At 45.2% G+C, this 14,339-nt stretch overlaps 1 protein-coding gene across 1 annotated transcript in view; it reads right to left on the bottom strand.

The window, feature by feature from the left end:
* LOC121273321 (aryl hydrocarbon receptor-like) overlaps positions 1-14,339 on the bottom strand; it is a 100,190-nt gene that overhangs the window by 51,203 nt on the left and 34,648 nt on the right. The window contains exon 2 of the mRNA XM_041180456.1: positions 7,090-7,277. Coding sequence (XP_041036390.1) covers positions 7,090-7,277 — 188 coding nt within the window. The remainder of the gene's footprint in view (positions 1-7,089; positions 7,278-14,339) is intronic.

Below are 14,339 nucleotides of genomic sequence, written 5' to 3'. Positions count from 1 at the left end.
GAGTATTACCCTGGGTCTCTGCATTACTAGCCTAGCGACAATACCACTATACACCACTGCCTCCCTGGGAAGGAAATCTGCCATCCTTACCTGGTCCAGCCTATGTGTGACTCCAGGCCCACAGCAATGTGGTTGACTCTTAACTGCCCTCTGAAATGGCCTAGCAAGCCACTCAGTTCAAGGGCAATTAGGGATGGGCAACAAATGCTGGCCTTGCCAGTCACGCCCATGTCTGATGAAAGAATTAAGAAAAAAAATCATAACAATTGGCCACTTGAGTGTGGTACCAGAGAGTTCCTAGCGCCTTTACAACCACTCCCCAGAAGACAGCACTGCCTTCATGAAAGGGGGAAGGGAAGGAAGTGAAGGCATTGGGGAGGGTGCAGAAAAGATTTACAACAACAAGTATTGGGATGAGAGGACAGATCGGAGAAGTTGAGGCTGTTCTCCTTGAGGGAAGAGAAAATTAAGAGATTTTGTCGAGGGATTCAAAATCATGAGGGCTCTGGACAGAGTGAAGGAGGGAGAAACAGTTCCTGTTGGTGGAAGGGTTGAAAGCTAGAGGGCACCAGATTTAAAGCAATTGGCAAAAGAACCAGCGTTGACATGATTTGTTTTACAGAGCAAGTGGTTAGGATCTGGAGTGCGCTGCCTGAGAGGGTGATGGAGGCAGGGGTCAATCAGGACTCCAAAGGGGAAATGGGTAAGCACCAGAAAATACAAGCATTTACAGGGCTACAGGGAAAGGGCAAGGAAGCGGGACCAGCCAAATTGTTCTCACAAAGAGCCAGCACAGGCATGACAGGCTGAATGGCCTCCTTCGGCGCTGTGATAATTCCAGCCCCACCACGGCGTGATGGATGTGGCGATTAATTCAAATCTCCGTCGACTTTGGCAGGACCAGACGATCCCACCGGGATGTGGGGCTGGAAAATCCCGCCCTACGATTCCAAGCTGGGGTTGGTGAAGGGGCAGGGACGGGACAGAGAAAGGAGCGAGAGTAGAGTAGACTCACCCTCGCGTGCGGGATTCCTTGTTAGTTTGAAGCTGATCATTATCTTCTCACCCAGTCTCATAAAATACTGAAACTGGGAGGGCCAAAGTTAACAAGGGGGTGAAAGGTTATTGGGGGTCAGTGGGAACGTGGGGTTGAGGTTACAGTCAGATCAGCTATGATCTTATTGAATGGCGGAGCAGACTCGAGGGGCTGAGCGGCCTATTCCTGCTCCTAATTCGTTATGTTCATGATGTTTAGATCCGGGATGCGTGTGTGAACAAATAATCTTTATTTTTAAACACACAAGAGTCTGTTGCTGGACATTTAAATTGACCAGACGCTCACAGAGGCTTAGAAACACACACATCTACCTTTCCAAAACAACTGCACCGATTGTGGACAGCAGAGGCACTAAGCCGCACACACCAGGTAGGCCTCAGGTTTGACAGAGCCAAATTAGCTGACAAGGTATTGAGGCAAAGGAGGGAAAATTGTCAGTTTGCTGACTCCAAGCTAGAGGTGGGAATAAAATCTAAGTCAAATCAGGCCAAGTTCTTGATCATGATTGCTAGCCAGTGATTCCCGCTGGAGCTGTGCGTGGGTAGTTGTTCGGTAACTTAGAGGCAAAACAAAACCTGCTGAAACAAATAGGGAAAGGCACACAACTAAACGCTGTAGATAATCTGTCACAAGATATCATTGATGAACTCTATCAGCACAAACAAGTTGGCCCCTACATTCCTCAATCTGCCATTAACAATCGCTGGCTCCCATCCAGTTGAGACATTGGCACGAAAGGCCTGACTAAACAATACCGACTGAAAAATGGGGATTCAGCTTGAGGCAAGTATTTACAATCCTCCAGAGAATGGGTGTCAGAAGCACCTACAAGGGGAAGCCCAGAAAAACCAAAACGCATCAAGTAGGGAGCATTACCTGATGAACACACACACATACGGATGGGAAGTGTGTTATTACCAATTCTGCTGGTTTTTTTGCCATGGGCCAATGTAGGAGAATTTAGTCCTAGTCTTGAAAGGTGAGTGAACAACGTTAGCCTTTAAGGGATGCCATTATTCACATATCATGAAACTTGCTTATCTCTGTTACTAATCTCTCCACCACACAAAGAAATCTCAGTCTGAGAAATAAGAAGCCTGACGCAAATCAACATCTCGTGACAACTCCTTTCTATTTACACACCATGCACTTAGCAGCTCACAGAGCGAAAGGTAATCTGCTAGGTTAACACTTGCAAGGCCGGAATGTTCCGGCAGTGCACAAAAGTGTTAAAATGCCTCGGTGGGGGGGGGGGTGGAAAGGAAGAATAACAAGCCAGGGCGTCTGCACTTTGTGGTCACCCATTTTGGATGTGAGCGCTGGGAGGGGGCAGGACCAAGGTCCATTGCGATGCCTTCTATAGTCAAATAGCTGGCTGCCACTCTCAGTCCAGTCCTACATGAAGAAAAAAGTTCCCACATAGTCGCTGGGAACTAGAACACGGCAAGGTATAGGGCCCAGGAAATTCCAGTCAAGCCCACAGCAGAACCCTGAAAGATCTCTGAATTCAGGGAGATGGGATGGAATCCATTTGAAAGCAGAGGATTTGTTACGCTGATGTTTCTTCAGCCCATCTGGGCATGGAGGGAGTTATGGCTGAGCAGATACTGACAGCGTCTATCTCAGCCTTGAAAACCTGGAGTGGGATTTGCAGCTTCAGGGATCAGGGCTTGATCAGCCACCCATTCACACGCAGCTTCAGTGTGTTACTATGTGTAAGATTTTTTGACCTCCCAAACCCACGACCTCTACCACAGCAGATAGAAGATGGGAACATCATCGGCTGCAAGTTCCCCTCCAAGCAACTCACCATCCTGACTTGGAAATATATCGCCATTCCTTCACTGGGTCAAAGTCCTGGAACTCCCTCCCTAACAGCACTGTGGGTGTACCTACACCACATGGACTGCAGCGGTTCAAGAAGGCAGCTCACCCCCACCTTCTCAAGGGCAACTAGGGATGGGCAATAAATGCTGGCCCAGCCAGTGATGCCCGCATCCCATGAAAGAATTAAAGAAAATACTTGGCCACACTACTGCCAGGTCTGACCAATCAGAATTTCAGCTCTAGTGCCATTAGGAGAGAAACAGATAAAATTACAGGTTGTTCTTTTCCCTCTCTCCCTCCCCAGTAGATGTAAATGAAGTGGATTTATTTACTGGTCTGGAGGTATTCCAGCACACATCATTCTGCATTCTCATTTCTTGTGTCCAGCGGCACCTGCAGGATGATGTATGCTACTTATTATCAGCTTCCAGAAGGCATTTGATAAAGTCCCTCATGAGATACTGGTAGCTAACATTATAGTTAATGGAACTGAAGCCAAATTATTGAGCTGGTTAGGATGTGACTCATGGTGTACCGCAAGGATCTGTGTTGGAGCCTCAACTATGCACCATGTTTATTCACAACTTAGATGATTGGATAGAAAGCCACATATCCAAATTTGCCAAGGATACAAAGATAGGCGGCATAGGAAGCAGCATTCAGGAAACACAAAATTACAATGAGATGTGGACAGATTAAGTGAATGGGCAAATGGATATCATATTAGCAAATGAAAAGTCATCCACTTTGAACTGAAAAAGGATAGAAAAGGACACTTTCTCAATGCTGAAGAGCTAGAGAGACCTGGGGATCCAGGTAAATAGGTCATTAAAAAGTCACGAACAGATATAGAAAATAATCAGAACGTTTAATGGAATGTTAGCCTTATATCCAGAGGACTAGAATACCAGGGGGTAGAAGTCAAGCTTCAGCTACACAAAGCCCTGGTTAAACCACACGTGGAGTCACTGGGGACAGTTCTGGGCACCACACCTTAGAAAGGAGATACTGACCCAGAAGGCAGTACAATTTAGGTTTAGCTGAATGATACCTGGACTCAAAGGGTTAAATTGCGAGGAGAGTTACACAAACTAAGGTTATATTCCCTGGAGTTTAGAGGGTTAAGAGATGATTCGATCAAAGTTTACAAGATATTAAGGGGAACAGATAGGGTAGATAAGAGAGAAACTGTTTCCACTGCTTGGGGGTCTGGAACTAGGGGGGTATTGTCCAAAACTTCAAGCCAGGCCTTTCAGGAGTGAAATTAGGAAATATTTCTACACACAAAGGGTGGTAGGTGTTAGGGACACAAATGGCAAATGATGCTAGATCAATTGTTCATTTTTAAAACAAAGATTATAGATTTTTGTTAACCAAAAGGTATTAAGGGATATGGGGCAAAGTTAGGTTGTAGTTTTATTAAAAAGTCATTCATGGGATGTGGGCGTCGCTGGCTGGGCCAGCATTTATTGCCCATCCCTAATTACCCTTGAGAAGGTGGTGGTGAGCTGCCTTCTTGAACCGCTGCCGTCCATGTGGTGTAGGTACACCCACAGTGCTGTTAGGGAGGGAGTTCCAGGATTTTGACCTAGCGACAGTGAAGGAATGGTGATATATTTCCAAGTCAGGATGGTGAGTGGCTTGGAAGGGAACTTGCAGGTAGTGGTGTTCCCATGTGTCTGTTTTGCCCTTGTCCTTCTAGGTGGTAGAGATCACAGGTTTGGAAGGTGCTGTCGAAGGAGCCTTGGTGAGTTGCTGCAGTGTATCTAGTAGATGGTACACACTGCTGCTACTGTGCGTCAGTGGTGGAGGGAGTGAATGTTTGTGGATGTGGTGCCAATCAAGCGGGGCTGCTTTGTCCTGGATGGTGTCAAGTTTCCTGAGTGTTGTGAGAGCTGCACTTACCCAGGCAAGTGGAGAGTATTCCATCACACTCCTGACTTGTGCCTTGTAGATGGTGGACAGGCTTTGGGGAGTCAGGAGGAGTGATCAATGAGATCAGCCATGATCTCATTGAATGGCTTGATCAGGCTTGTGGGGCTGAATGGCCTCCTGTTCCTATGCCACAAAAGCCTACGCCATATCCTTAACCGCGTTTATTCTACCCTTTGTTAAAAAAAAGTCAACTCAAACATTTCCACAAAAATAAATACATTTCTGGGAAGCAAAAACCAACTTGATCCCTCCCCTCACCCAGAGCAGCAGCTATAGGCAGGGCAGGTTGCTCAAGAGTCTATGCAATAGATGGCCTACAAAGATAATGCAAACCCTTTAAAAGAAAGTGGGATATGGTTAGCTAGTGAAAATGTGTGGCAAGATATGTCGTGCCCAATAATTTGCTATGGTCGCACGAATGGCAGAAGTCACAGATTTATCTTCTCGCTGAGCTCTTTTCTCCTCATGTAAACAATCCCTTGTTGGAATGGTATCGGAGACTGGGGTTATCCAGCAGCGATCTGGAAAGTGAAGCTCACAATCTCTGAGCCCATATCTGTACGAGATAAAAACCATTCCTCGCCCAACTCAGCCACACTCATCTGCAAAACAAGGAGGTGAACACAAAGTGTTGTGGAAGTCTGGAGCCTCTGTCCCGCAAAGGGCTGTGGATACAGAGGCTCAACTCGAGCTTTCAAGACTGAGCTCAGTCGACTTATGTTAGGCAAACCCATCAAGGAACATGAGCTAATTCAGGTAGATGGCATTAAGATACAGATCAGCCATGATCTAATTTAAAGGTGGAACAGGCTCAAAGGGCTGAATGGCCTCTTGATTTTATTAGATTCATTCACACGTTGTGGGTGTCACTGGCTAGGCCCGCATTTATTGCCCATCCCTAATTGCCCTTGAGAAGGTGGTGGTGAGCTGCCTTCTTGAACCGCTGCAGTCCATGTGGTGTAGGTACACCCACAGTGCTGTTAGGGAGGGAGTTCCAGGATTTTGACCCAGCGACAGTGAAGGAACGGCGATATATTTCCAAATCAGGATGATGTGTGGCTTGGAGGGGAATACCCCACCCACAGGTTCCCATGCGTCTGCTGCCCTTGTCTTTCTAGATGGTAGCAGTCGTGGGTTTGGAAGGTGCTGTTGAAGGAGCCTTGGTGAGTTGCTGAAGTGCATCTTGTAGATGGTACACACACTGCTGCTACTGTGCGTCAGTGGTGGAGGGAGTGAATGTTTGTGGATGACGTTCTAATCAAGCGGGGCTGCTTTGCCCTGGACGGTGTTGAGTTTCTTGAGTGTTGTGGGAGCTGCACTCATCCAGGCAAGTGGGGAGTATTCCATCACACTCCTGACTTGTGCCTTGTAGATGGTGGACAGGCTTTGGGGAGTCAGGAGGTGAGTTACTCATCACAGGATTCCTAGCCTTTGACCTGCTCTCATAGCCACAGTATTTATATGGTTTCTAAGGTCCCATACCCTGAATGAAAACGATAAATTAAAATTACTCAATAATCAGATGGAAAAATATGGATTTCAATTAATAAAAAATCGGAAGCAGCTATTTTACAATGTGTGCTGGCTGGATGTAGGGTTGCCAACCCTCCAGGGTTGCTCTGGAACCTCCTAGTGTTAAAGATTAATGTCCTGGACTCTGGTGTGAGCAAACCCAGAAGACAGATTACTTCTGGCATTTAAAAAAACAAATTGTCTCCTTCATTTTCTTTGAACGCTTAAAGTTGTTTGAGGCTGTTTGACCCGACACGATGATTAGAGGCAGGGAGACGTGAAGAAACCTCCAGGAATAGGTCCACCCAGAGTTGGCAACTCGAGCAACCTTTGAAAAACCCTCGTGAAAAGTGGACAGTGAAAAACAAGCACGATACACACTCCCCTCGGGCCCCAAACTAGAGTACAAATTCACAAAGCGCTTGATGAAACTCCTCTCTCCACTGCTCCTGCATTGCAACAGTGTGTACACTTCAAAAGCACTTTGGATCTAAAGCATTTTGGGACATCCTGAGGTCAGGAAAGGCTCTATATAAATGCAAATCCTTTCTTTCTTATTTAGCAAGGGAGTGAACCCATTTAAAATGCTTTGTGCATTTATACACAGGTAACTTGTGCTTTCATTTCAAAGCCCTAATGATGTGGGAGTGCTGGTCGTTTCTCCAGAAATTTAATAGGAATTTGGTGGGTTCAAAGGGGGTTGGAAGGGAAGACCCGCCAATCGCTCGCAACATAATTCACAAGTCCACTGCTCTTACCTTCAAAGAATCGCTTAATGCGGAGGCAGCTGACACTAAGCCGCAGGACAGACAGTTTGTCTAATCGCCCAGCAATCTCCTCAGTGGTCGGAAGGAGCCTCAGCAGGTTGTCAAACTCCACATTGAGCCGGTCGCGATGCCGCTTGGAAGGGTTGGACTTGACGGCATTCCCAGTTCCCTGCTCGGCGCTGGGTTTGGCAAGGAGAGAAACAAAAAGAAACTCAGGCATAGCTCACCAGCGGCACAAACCAAGACTCCCGGACTTGGAGGCATCCAACTGTGGCGGTATCACACTCGAGGAACCCAGAGACCGGCCCCACGTGGATCCGGTGAAAGACCACCATGCCAATAGACCACCATGCCAATAGACCAATCCCTCGTCATTCGGCCAACTAGTTTGAGATTGGCCACTGCGAATGGGCCCTTCACAACCCTCAGGGCAGAATTTTACAGTAGCGGAATTTTACGTTCCCGCTGTCGTCAATGGGGTTTAGAATGTCTCGCCGCATTTTACAGCCCTGTCCCCGCCAAAACAGGGCCATAAAATTCCGCCCTATGTGTGCGGATTTGACACTAAATTGAGTTAAGTAATAGTCAGCATCTAGGAAAATGTCGCGTCAAATGAAGGGGTCCCAAACCCAACCTTTTATACTCCCCAATGTCCTCCTCCCTCAGGACCTTGTCAAATCGTTTCTTAAAGTACCCACAGGTGCTCATACCTACCACAAAGTGAGGGCATTTACTAACTAAGTCACATCTCACGAGACCACAAAGGGTGAGAAAGGCCATTCGGTCCATCTTTGTTCCATCTACCCTTCAGTAAAAGGAGCAGTATTTTTTTGTCCCTTCACCTAAATTGAATTATTCAACAATGGTGGTCTCTCTTTCTATCCTGAAGACTGGGTGCCAGGAGCAGCAAATAGGTAGGCTGAGCATGATGACCTGCTCAAAGTAAGCGAGCAACAGGCCCAAGGAATTGAAGGCAAATTATTGAGCCAGTCAGGAGACTGGGTGATGAGAAGGAGACAGAGAGTGGAGATAATGGACTGGTACTCTCATCGGCAGGATGTGACTAATGGTGTCCCGCAATGGTGTGGGGCCTCAACAACTCACCACATTTATTAACGGCTTGGATATTGGGATAGAAAGCCAAGTTTGCTGATGAGACAAAAACAGGCAGCAGTGTAAGCATGTAGACAGCAGTGTAAGCATATAGATGGAAGCATAACATCCCAAATTTTGATAGATTAAGTGAGTGGGCAAAATTGTGGCAAATGGATTTCAATGTCAGCAAATGTGAGATTTTCCATTTTGTCCCTAAAAAGGATGGAATGGGGTTCTTTCTAAATGGTGAAAAGCTAGAAACAGTGGATATCCAGGCACATAGATATTTAAAAAGTCATGAACAGGTATAGAAAATAATCAGAATGGCTAATGGAATGTTGGCCTTATATCTGGAGGATGAGAATACAAGGGGGTAGAAGTCAAGCTTCAGCTACACAAATCCTGGTTAGACCACACCTGGAGTCACTGGGAACAGATCTGGGCACCACACCTTATGAAGGAGATACTGACCTTGCAGGGAGTGCAGTGTAGATTGACCAGAAAGATACCCAGACTCCAAGGGTTAAATTACGAGGAGAGTTACACAAACTAAGATTATATTCCCTGGAATTTAGAAGGTTAATGGGTGAACTGATCAAAGTTTACAAGATATTAACAGGAATAGACAGGGTAGATTGAGAGAAACTATTTTTGCTGGTTAGGGAGTCTGGGGCAGAAAGCACAGTCTAAAAATAAGGGGCAAATCTTTGAGTCAAATTATGAAACACTTCTATACACAAAGGGTGGTAGAAGTTTGGAACACTCTCCCACAAACAGCAGTTGATGCTAAATCAATTGTAAGTTTATGAGATTTTTTGTTAGCCAAAGGTATTAAGGGATATGGAACAAAGGCAGCTAGAGGAGGTGGGTCGCAAATCAGCCATGATCTCACTGAATGGTGGAGCAGGCTCGAGGGGCTGAATGGCCTCCTGATGTTCCTATGCTCCTACATTTTTCATTAGCCTATTGGACAAGGATTGCCATTTGCACAGTTAGGAATTCAATGGTACAACATTTAACTGTCAGTTGTGGCTCAGTCCACAGGTTCAAGTCCCACTCCTTAAGCACATAATCTAGGCGGACACTCCCAGTGGAGAGCTGCACTGTTGGAGGTATCACAAGATATTAAGGGAGATTTGGAGGGGTGGGGGCGGGTTCTTCCTGATGCACTGGCCATTTTTATCCCTCAACCAACATCTCTAAAAACACGTGTCGCAATCATTATACAATCACATTGCTGTTCACGGGAGCTGACTGAGTACACATTGGCTGCCACATTTCGAACATTGCAACAACCTCAAAAGCAGCAATATGGCAACATCCTGAGATCATGAAAGGTGCTACAGAAATGCAAGTCTTTCTAACTTTTCTTATTCCAAAGCCGCTTACAACCAATGAATGACTTTGAAGTCACTGTTCTTAAGTAGCCAAGCACGATAGCAAGATGCCAAAAACAGCCAATGAGTGAGTGACCAAGTAATCTGGTTTCGCTGGTATTGGCTAAGGAAGGAGGTGTTGATTTCACTCCAGTAAGGGTGGTGCAGGGCTGGACAAAGTGTATTTAGGGCTAAGCCTTAAACCAGTGACAAGCTGCAATGACCTGCGCACCCGGTCTCTCTAACCAAGCTGTGAGACCAGATTAAATGAAAAACGATGAACAAGAACCAGTTTGAAGGCAGCAAGCTCGGTAATCGTGCGTTCACACAAACTCACATCCACTGTGGTCGAGTTAGATTTTCCTCCAACGATTAGCAAACAGCCACCACAACTGTCTCGAAAGCCATCTTTCAGTAGATGACGGTGTTTAAGCATTTGATGTGGTTTGAATTGGGCTCACTTTCCAGGAGCTTTAAGCTTCACCTTTTCTGATAACAGGAAAACACAAGCTGAGCGGAGAGAGGAAATGATCTATTTTTTAAGATCCTATTCACGCAATAGAAATACCCACGTTCTGGGCATTTACCTATAATAGAGATGACTGTCCCAGTTTTCCACTAATCAGCCACTTTAGGGAAAAAAAAATTAAAGAAAGGTTCAAAATCAATGAGTCATTTTGTTAGTTTCTCCCGATCTACACTGTTTTCAGTGACCGGTCGGTAACCAGAGATTTAAAGGAAAGGAGTGAGACGGGAGACTAGGATAATTTTTTTTTGTTACACAGTGAGTTGTCATGATCTGGAATATGCTGCCTGAAAGGGCGATGGAAGAAGATTCAATAATAATCTTCAAAAGGGACGTGGATAAATACTTGAGAAGGAAAAATTTGCAGGGCTGTGGGGAAAGAGCAGAGGAGTGAGACTAATTGATTAGGTCTATCAAAGAGACAGCACAAGCACAGTGGGATGAATCACCTCCTTCGGAGTTGTATGATTCTACATGCATCCATACTCAGCATCATCATTTACTATTTGTAGTAATTATGGTTTTATTTAGTGTGTAATGTATCTTTAAGAATAATACTTGTTAAGGAAGATCACATGATCTGTCGTAACCAATAGGAATGGTGTGGGCTACCTCAGCAGTCAGTGTAGAGATAGAGTTGGAGTTGAAGGCACATGTGTAGTTGCTGCTGAGTAGATTGTAAATAAACTTAAAGTTTCCACCCAAGAAGCATCTGCTGATCAACTTTATCATTAAAAGCACAACTCAGCCACCCTACAACAAACTGGCGATGAGGGAAAAACAGGATTGAACAGAAGAAATCAAGTTAAAAAGAAATCGGGTACCGTATCTCACCCAGTGATTGTAAGTAGAATCTGTTAGAATTGAAGAAGTTATCCCCTTTCAAAATGCCACAATTTGGGAGAATTGATCCTTTTGAGCCAGCCACAGATGATTGGTTTCAATATATAGCTCGCCTCAGGTTCTTTTTTCAAGTGAACAAGATTACAGGGGAAGAGAAGAGGTGAGCAATCCTCTTGAGTACTTGTGGGAGAAAAACCTACAGCTCGATTCAAAGTTTGACAGCACCCAGTGCCTGAGATTCAAAGAATTGGTGGACCTTTTGAAGGGTCATTTTCAACCCAAGCCCCCAGTCACGAGGTTCAGGTTTAATTTGTGAGATAGAGCCCTGTACATGCTCCATGGCAAATTTGAAACAGCTAATGGAACATTGAGAGTTCGACATGCTCAGAGATTGTTTAGTGTGTGGTGTGAAGGAGGATACTATTCAGAAAAGATTATTGTCTGAAGTGAATCTGGATTTCAAGAAGGTGCTAGAGATAGCGCCAGCCATGGAAAGCGCAGTAAGAGATTCAGAAGCAGTACGGGGTGCACAAAATGGCACCATCCTCCACATCAGACAGGAAACCTCAGCCAAAAGAGGCACGAGAAAGCGAGACTCTGTCGAGAAGCGGGAAACAGGCCCCGCTAACTGAAGAATAAAGAAAAATAACTTAGCAGCGAAATCAACGAATAATTTTAATAGAGGTGGAAACAATCAGCCTTTTAGTGATTGGCAGTTTAAAAAGAATCGAATGCTACTATTGTCACAGAAATGGACACATGATGAGGCAGCGCAAGGAAAGATCCAATCAGGTTTGTAAACAAAAGAAGAAGCCCAATGAAATCTACAATGTGGAAGATCCTGAAACAACAAATTCAGACATTTACTCATTGTTTAATCTGAAAGTTGGAAAGACAGAACCAATATTTATCACAGTGAAAGTAAACGGCAAACCTGTTAGAATGGAAGTGGACACGGGAGCTTTCACGACAGTAATTGGGGAACGTACCTTCAGATATCTGAATAATGGGGAACATCAATTAAGTTTAGAAGAAACAGCTGTCAAACTAAAAACAGATACCGGTGAAGACATTCAAGTAAAAAGCATAAGCAGAGAAACTGTCCATTATGGAAGCCAATTGGCACAGCTAACGGTGATGGTGGTAGCAGGTGAAGGGTGAAACCTCCTGGGGCAAAACTGGTTAAAGGAGATTAAGTTAGAATGGGCTGAAATTTTCCAGTTAAGAGCAATTGGGCTACCAGAGCTACTTAGAAAGTACGCCACCATCTTTAAGAACAAACAGGGAAAAATCCAGGGCCTGCAGGCCAAGATTCATGTAGATCCAGAAGCAACACCTTGCTTCATGAAGGTGAGACTGGTACCTTAGGCCCTGCGGGAAAAAGTCAACATTGAACTGAACAGACTAGAGAAACTGAGCATTATATAACCTGTTCAGTTCTCAGAATGGGCAGCAACAATCGTCCCTGTCCTTAAACCCAACCAAAGCATCCAAATTTGTGGAGACTACAAACTGACGGTTAATAAAGTGACTAAGCTAGACAGGCACCCCATTCCAAAAATTGAAGACCTGTATGCCAAGCTGGTAGGAGGAACAATATGCACAAAGCTTGACATGAGTCATGCTTATCAACAACTAGAGTTGGATAATGTCTCCAGGGAATTTGTCACAATTAATACCCACAAAGGGTTGTAGCAATCTGCTCGATTGCTTTTCGGTGTCTCCTCCACTTGTGCCATCTTCCAGAGAACAATGGAAAGCTTACTGCAGGGACTGCCCCAGCTTGTAGTCTACTTAGTCAATGTATCGGCGACAGGATTCACTGAAAGAGAGAATTTGGCAAACTTAGAAGAAGTCTTAAAATGTTTCTTGCAAGCTGGAGTGCACTTAAAAACAGAAAAGTGCACATTCCAAGCAAGGGAGGTAATCTATTTGGGTCACCAGGTAGTTCACAGGGCCTCCACCTGGATGAGGAGAAAGTGAGAGCCATAAGAGAGGCACCTGCGCCAAAGAACGTCTCAGAGCTCAAGTCATTCCCAGGAGTGGTCAACTATTATGGGCGGCTCTTACCCAATTTGTCTACAGGACTGGCCCCCCTGCATTCTCGACTCAAAAAGAACTAACGTTGGTCTTGGGAGGTGCCCCAATTGCACTTGTCCAATCCATTAGTTCATTATGACCAGAGGAAAGAATTGGTGCTGACATGTGATGCATCTCCCTATGGAGTGGGAGCAGTGCTCTCTCATCGGATGGACAACAGCACAGAACGGCCAATAGGTTACAATCAAGAACACTCACCACAGCGGGAAAGGGATATTCACAGATAGAAAAAGGCCTGTCCATCATCTTTAGTGTCAGGAAATTTCACCAGTACGTACACAGCTGTCATTTTACAGTTATTTCAGATCACAAACCGGTGCCAGGTTTAGTGAGGACAAGGCTATACCACCCATAGCCTCAGCAAGGATACAACAATGGGCTTTAATTCTGGCAGCATACAAATATACTTTCCTGGGAATCAATTCGCAAACACCGATACCCTTAGTCATTTGCCTTTACAAGAAAATGACGAGCACATCCCAGTTCCACAGGAACTTGTTTCACTGTTAAATTTCTTAGGTTCCTCACCGGGATGTGCTGAACAGATCAGAGACTGGACAAGTCGGGACCCAGTCCTATCTCAGGTACGAGAACAAGTGCCACATGGTTGGTCACAGGAGCCCGTGTCTGATGAAATGAAACCGTACTTCAACAGAAGACATGAAATAACCAGTCAGGATGGCATCTTATTGTGGGGAGCACGAGTGATAGTTCCTCCAAAGGGAAGGGAGCCTCTTTTAATTGAACTGCACAGTGCTCATCCAGGAATTTCCCGAATGAAGACCATAGCACACAGCTATCTGTACTGGCCTGGGATGGATGGTGAAATAGAGAGTTTAGTAAAGGACTGTGTGCAATCTCAGCAACTGCAAAAGTTGCCAGTGACAGCTCCATTACACCCATGGGAGTGGCCAGGTAGACCCTGGGTGCAGTTACACATTGATTATGTGGGACCTTTCCTGGGAACAATGTTTCTGTTCATTGTCAATGTCCATTCAAAATGGTTGGATGTATATGAGTGAAATCGCCAACATCGGCCGCTACAATTGAGAAACTACATCAGAGTTTTGCTATTCATGGACTACCAGAAGTAGTTGTTTCTGATAACAGCACGGCATTTACCAGAGCTGAGTTTCAACAGTTTATCAGCCTCAATGGTATCACTCATGTGAAAACTGCACCGTACCCACCCTTTCTCAAACGGATTGGCCGAAAGGGTGGTTCAAATATTCAAGACAGGCATGAAAAATCTAACTGGAGATTCCTTGGCACCCAAACTAGCTCACTTTCTTTTTCATTAC

Source organism: Carcharodon carcharias, chromosome X (assembly GCF_017639515.1).
Source record: "Carcharodon carcharias isolate sCarCar2 chromosome X, sCarCar2.pri, whole genome shotgun sequence".
In the NCBI taxonomy this organism is placed as follows: Eukaryota; Metazoa; Chordata; class Chondrichthyes; order Lamniformes; family Lamnidae; genus Carcharodon; species Carcharodon carcharias.
Note: the sequence above shows the minus strand (reverse complement) of the source record. Positions and strands in the feature narration are given on the sequence as shown.